This window comes from Medicago sativa, chromosome 2 (genome assembly GCF_051527215.1).
Source record: "Medicago sativa cultivar Bolivia chromosome 2, Bolivia_mono, whole genome shotgun sequence".
Lineage (NCBI taxonomy): Eukaryota > Viridiplantae > Streptophyta > Magnoliopsida > Fabales > Fabaceae > Medicago > Medicago sativa.
The window spans coordinates 5,087,432-5,093,679 of record NC_140750.1 but is presented as its reverse complement, the minus strand read 5'-3'; the positions used below and the strand labels follow the sequence as shown (position 1 = coordinate 5,093,679).

Here is a 6,248-nt window from a genome sequence, read left to right as displayed (position 1 = left end):
TATGCTCGTGAGCTTAACACAGTTGGTATGGACAATCCATAATATATACAAGGTTGGGTTCGTATTTCGGCCACAAAAAAAGTAAAATATTCGCATTGTTTTTTTTTTTTTTTGGAGCTAAATTTGTTGAAGGGGAGATATTATGTGGATACTGGGGGTGTGGATAGCAATAGGCTCTACTGTTAAAACCTATAAAACAAACCCGACCCATACAAAAGCAGCGGAATCCGAACTCAATCATCGCAAAAACTCAAACCAGCAAGTTATCGAAATTCAGAGAGCCGTACGATTTAAGAAGTTGAAATCGAAGTTCTAGAATTCTCCGATTTGAGGTGAATTATCTCTTCTTCTTGTTTCTGAATTTTTTCCCTTTCGTTAATTAGGGTTTCAATTTTCAAATTATTGATCCGAAGAATGTGACGATTTTGATTTTGCAGTTTTGATTGAATTGTTCAAATTTTGAGGATTGGTGCGTCATTTTGGGTTACAATGAGGTCTGTGCGTGTTCACTGATGTCATTGTTTTGGATTGTTATTCGTCAGCTAGCACAAATTGAGGCAATGGTATGTGTGGATTGGTATTCACTTTATCTCATTACTGCTTATCTTAATTTCCCCCGAATTTTATATGCGGATTTGTATTTTTTTTGTTAATTGTTAAAAAGTATATATTTTTAATGTGGGTTTTTGCAAAGATCTTTAATTTGTGCTTGTTTAAGAGTTCGGATGGTGGAAGTTGCGATGGATGTGACAATATTTTAGAGAGTTGGGGTAGCACCTATTTAGAAACTCGACTTTACATGTTTTGCGCATTTGGAGAGAAGACTTGTAGATTTTGTAGCACGGAGAGTAGTTCAAACAAAGGGTAGTAAAATCACTAGAGGTAGAGGAACACATAGAAATAACTATATACAAGAAACGATTAAAATGAATTAGATAGAGATGTGATATATGATTAGAGCATTATGACGTTGTTTGATCCAGGTAGTGTATCCCACTTAATGGGATACAGCTTGGTTATTGTTGTTGTTAAAGAGTCCTGATGTTTTCTTTTTATATTCCATTTCGTTGTGATTTTAATGTGGTTTAGAACAAGAGTTCAAATTTGTTTTGTTTTGTGTTTTAATTTTCTAGAAATGCCCTGGAAAGTGAAGATATGAGTTTGTAGTTTACATGGAAGGTTATTGTATTGTTTTCTTGCATGTAAACGTGTAGCAAAACAAAATGATGTATGTCAATTTCTGTCATTTTGCATAAGACGGAAGTGTGTTTCATAAAGAGTCTTTTTCTTAGAAGTGTTTCTATATACGAACTGGTTGTAGTCAATATTGTGCATCATGGGTGATGGAAATGTAGTGATTCCCATGTGTTTCATGGTAATGGTAAACTAATAATTTTCATCTTTGAAATACATGTGTAAAGGCGGCATCAAAGAAGGTGATAACAAGGGAAGAGTGGGAGAAGAAGCTTAACAATGTGAAGATTAGGAAAGAAGACATGAATAAATTGGTAATGAATTTCCTTGTCACCGAGGGCTTCGTTGACGCTGCAGAGAAATTTCGCAAGGAGTCTGGAACTGAGCGTATCCTTTTTTCTTATTATTATTATTATTATTATTATTATTATTATTCTTTTGGGGGAGGGGGGAAACTTTTTTGTAATTCAATATATGCTTGCCCTTAATGATCTTCAGCTGACATTGATCTTGCTACAATTACTGATCGGATGGCCGTTAAGAAGGCAGTACAAAGTGGTAATGTTGAAGATGCAATTGAGAAAGTCAATGACTTAAATCCTGAGGTGAGCTTGCTATTCCTTTTTATACGAGAATGAATTTCATTCTTCCAGATGCTTCAAGGAATTCATTCTCATATCACTTTTTCCCCCAATTTCATTATAACTGCGAAATGCCATTTTCTATCTATATTAGTCTTTCTTACTTTTAATGAGCAGTGCACATAATGCACATAATGTTCATGAATGTGGTCAATTTTATTTAATGCAAACATTGTTTATGACTATGGTCAAATTGATGCAGAATTTAAATAGAACATGACACCGCCTCTTTTATTTAGTTACTCTAAAAATATGTAAACTCTCTGTATCTATAATGAGGTCATACACCTTGTATTTATAAGGTTTTACAATAATTGCATTAAATGCTTAATGAGTACTGTAAGCAATAACCTAGGAAGTTGTATACTCTAGGAGTAATAACAATCAATCTAGGAAGTTGTACAATTAAAGGAATACCTAAAGATTCCTAATTTTTACAGTTACCTTGCTCTCTCCTGCCCTGCTACCCTTGCTTGATTAACTCACATGCTTACGAGGAAGGCATCATAAAAACGTCAACAACATTGGTCACAAAGTTTGGGTTAGACGTATAACTCAATCCCAAAAGCTTACTCAAGTGTTGTAGCTTAAGAGAACTAATTTGGCCATATCTATAGTTTATGCAGGATCTCAACATACCCTTTCAAGTTTGTCGTAATATACTATCTTTAATTGCTTAACATCATATGCTTATTAGGATGATATCATAAGAATATCAGCAATAGAGGTCTTAGAATTTGGACTAGACCTAGCTCAATTCCAACAGCTATCTCATAAGAGCTGCTTTTGTTATATCGCTAGTGGATATGGGAACCAAACCCAATATCAGACTTTTGGAGTATGACAAATGTGGATGGCTCGTTAACAATTAGGGTAGGCTTTGATATTGTCTTAGACTTTGTTAGACTCAACCCAGCGCCTTAAGCTAACTCAAAAGGTGAGGATTGTTTGTGATTCATATGAAGTACTTTGGCCATAACTCCAGTTGATGTGGGATCTTGATAAAAGAGGATATAACTTGCATAAAAGTACTGATATTAAATTTGGGTATCTTCTTTAGTCCTATGAATTTTCATTTCACTGGGCTTCAAAGTTTTTGTTTTCCCCCCTTGTATTTTTTCACTTTTTCTCAATTTTTTCATAGGTCCATTTGGTGTCATCAAAGATTTGTTTTTTTAATGAAAAATTGTGTGGAGATCTCATTTTCCATTAATTTTTTTGCTAACGACTCCCTCTTTTTGTCCTTGTCACTTTTGTACTCATCAGAGCATTCTTTGATCTTTGTCTTATTCATCTGTTCTATAAAATTAACATTCATTGTGTAATACTGCCTGCAGATACTAGATACAAACCCCCAATTATTTTTCCATCTTCAACAGCAGCGGCTGATCGAACTAATCCGGAATGGAAAAATAGAAGAAGCTCTAGAGTTTGCACAGGAGGAGCTTGCCCCAAGGGGAGAGGAAAATGTAAACCATTCTAATGAATTTTTCGTGTGTCTATTGTCATATTATAGCTTCATTGGGGAAGTATTTCTGGCATTTTTATTGATGGGTTTATTAACAGTGAAATAGGTAAAAGCAATGATTGCCTATAGTCAAGAAAAAGCAAAATAGGAACTAAAATATCTATATTTTTTCAATTTTTGAAAGAACTTGGTGCTAACACATGCTTGAAATTTGGGTTCCAGCAAAGCTTTTTGGAAGAATTGGAGAGGACTGTTGCACTGCTTGCCTTTGAAGATGTCTCTAACTGTCCAGTTGGAGAGCTTCTTGACATATCACAGCGTCTAAAAACAGCAAGTGAGGTGAATGCAGCTATACTTACAAGCCAGAGTCACGAAAAAGGTTTGTGTTTGCTTCAAAAAGCTGTTTTTTTTTTTTTTGTGCCAATTAAACAGCCACTATTCCTTTATTGTACATTGTGATGGTTTATATCCATAAAAATGAATTCAAACTTGTAGCGCTTGTAAGCGGTTAACTTTCTGAAATATTTGCCTGCTTTAATAAATCTAGATTCTTAGGAATGCCGAGAGGGCTTATTATTATTCATATGCCAGGATCAATCATTTTGTAACTAGTTGTATTCTTTACATTTTAGGTATACCATGGTGGCAATATGTTTTAAACATGCAACAACTTGATGCAAACTACCAAAACCCTTCACAATTTGTCTAACTCTAGTACCAGTAGTTCAATTGATTTCCTTTGCATGCCGTTGGGAATTCATGTTACGTTTATAATATATGTCCCTCATATTTTTTTTTTTGAATGGCAATACATATGTCCCACATCTTTTCATTGGGAAAGATTTTGCTTTGTGGTTTTCAACTTCTGCAACCAAATTATGATTGGAATCTGATAGAAACTGATACCAAAATACAAATTAATAGTAATACTACAATAGAATCTCAAGAAATTCGTGAGTCTTGGCCTCTCCCTACCAATCCTTTATCCAAATTACCAAATGCCCCTCTTTCCCTTTGCATCTTTGTTTATAATGCTAACTCCTTATAGCAGTTACATAGAGGTTATGCAGATAACAGTTATTAATATATAACATTACTAATAGTTAAACAAGCAACCTATAGTATATTAAATGAAAATTTACTTATAAAAGTTCTTCCCCTAGGAGACTTATTACTAACAGAATCCACTTGATTTGAAGATCCATTGGATTTTTCTTTCTTTTTTTGATATGACAAACCATTTTGTTCATGCTCAACATGCGGATAATGAAGTGTATAATATACAAGGATGATAAGAAGCTGTGATGCAGAACTGAGTTTGAAGTATCACCGAGTTGCTGTTAGACATCAATTTGTTTTATTTCTTTCAATCTTAATTGTGCATTTTGCGAACTTATCTCTCTATGCACTTGATTGTATCTCTCTATGCACTTGATTGTATTTATGTTATTCTATCATGTGTTGTGGTCTGAGGGGTAACCTTGGCGCAACTGGTAAAGTTGTTGTCATGTGACTGTTAAGGTCACGGGTTCAAGTCCTGGAAACAGCCTCTTGTGTAAAAACATGGTAAGGCTGCGTCCAATACACCAAATGGTGGGACCCCTTCCCGGACCCTGCGTATGCGGGAGCTTCAGTGCACTGGGTTGCCCTTTTGTCATGTGTTGTGTTCTGCGGCTATGGATTATTGTTTCTAAACTGTTACAAATCTTCAACTTACTTTGCTATATGTTTTTCCTGAAGAATTTGTTAATTCAACGCCCTAGAATTTGCTTAATATTGTTTTTTTTCTTTCTGTCCATCAGACCCAAAACTTCCTAGCTTGCTGAAGATGTTGATATGGGCCCAAAACCAGCTGGATGAGAAAGCTGCTTTTCCTCACATAAATGATCTATCCACAGCTGCATTAGAAGATGCTGTTTAAATACTTGTGACATTCCAATTTCAATTTGAAGATTTTAGGTTCTAGATGAAGTGATTGTGGTCATTGTTGTTTAAAATTGTGTATTTACTTTAATGGAAAGATGTTTGATAACATTGATGTTAGTATTTCATCCTAGATAGCTGTTCCAGTGGTTTTATACTGGTGTACAAAAAGATTGTTAATACAATCACCGATTCTTTTTCTTTTATCTTCATGTTACCGATTTTTACAGTATTCTGTTGCATATGAAGATAAATAAGGTTTATCACGATGATAGCAGAAGTTAGCCTAGGCCAAATATGATACGAACATTTATTTTCAACTACCAGGAGGGACCGTTATGAGTTATGACTCAGAATCTTCATTAATGAAAAAACAATTCTCTGGCCAAGAGGAACAACATTGGTCCCTGTTTTCACTTTTCTCCAGAGAGCATTTAATCGTTGCTTCTGAACCGTGTGTGACTAAAATTTACTCCTACCCAGCAAAATTATACCATACCATATATACTCGTGTTCTTGCTAAAGACATAGTAAAAAAAGAATGTAAACAATAAGTGTTGTAGCTCGTGACAAAAGTTGAGGATGTATTGTATAGTACTCTAACACAAGGAATGATAACAAGATCCTCAAAAACAAAAAACTGCCATTGTTTATCTTATCTACTAGTACTAAACTAGAAACATAAAAAGAACATAAAAAAACCAAACATGAAAAATAAAAACTAAGCTGTCTAAATGAACAGTGACATGATCATTATCACATAGCCTTGATCCAAATGACATAAACCCAGATTGTGTTATCAATGTCTTTGAATTTGAACTCCTGAACTCGTACATCTTCTGCAATGAATTTCTTTGCTGTAGTATCTCTAAGATGAGAAAATGAACAACCATCATCAAAGTTAAGTGCATAACTTGAAGGATCATAATGAAACTTTTGCCTCTGCTTATTCCCATTCTTCAAAGCCCTTTTCAATGTAGCCCTCATCCTCCAAAACAAACTCCTACAACGCTTCTTTCCAT

General features: G+C 34.6%; 1 protein-coding gene across 2 annotated transcripts; it reads left to right on the top strand.

Annotated features, from left to right (window-relative positions):
* The first annotated feature begins 239 nt into the window (after window positions 1–239).
* On the top strand, window positions 240–5,432 carry LOC146943855 (protein GID8 homolog). Of its 2 annotated transcripts, none has more exons than XM_085742151.1 (7): window positions 240–332; window positions 438–563; window positions 1,422–1,581; window positions 1,693–1,799; window positions 3,173–3,304; window positions 3,526–3,682; window positions 5,106–5,432. In XM_085742151.1, exons 2-7 carry the CDS (start codon window positions 513–515, stop codon window positions 5,222–5,224), a joined length of 726 nt encoding a protein of 241 aa, XP_085598277.1. In that variant the 5' UTR covers window positions 240–332; window positions 438–512; the 3' UTR covers window positions 5,225–5,432. The 2 variants fall into 2 exon arrangements, with proteins under 2 accessions (XP_085598277.1, XP_085598278.1); XM_085742152.1 differs by having other exon boundaries at window positions 438–577.
* Window positions 5,433–6,248: the final 816 nt, after the last annotated feature.

Coding starts and splice junctions, on each gene's coding strand:
- LOC146943855 (XM_085742151.1), top strand. CDS start 513: ATGTCATTGTTTTGGATTGTTATTCGTCAGCTAGCACAAATTGAGGCA. Junction 564..1,421: donor TAGCACAAATTGAGGCAATG/GTATGTGTGGAT, acceptor ACATGTGTAAAG/GCGGCATCAAAGAAGGTGAT. Junction 3,683..5,105: donor AAGCCAGAGTCACGAAAAAG/GTTTGTGTTTGC, acceptor TCTGTCCATCAG/ACCCAAAACTTCCTAGCTTG.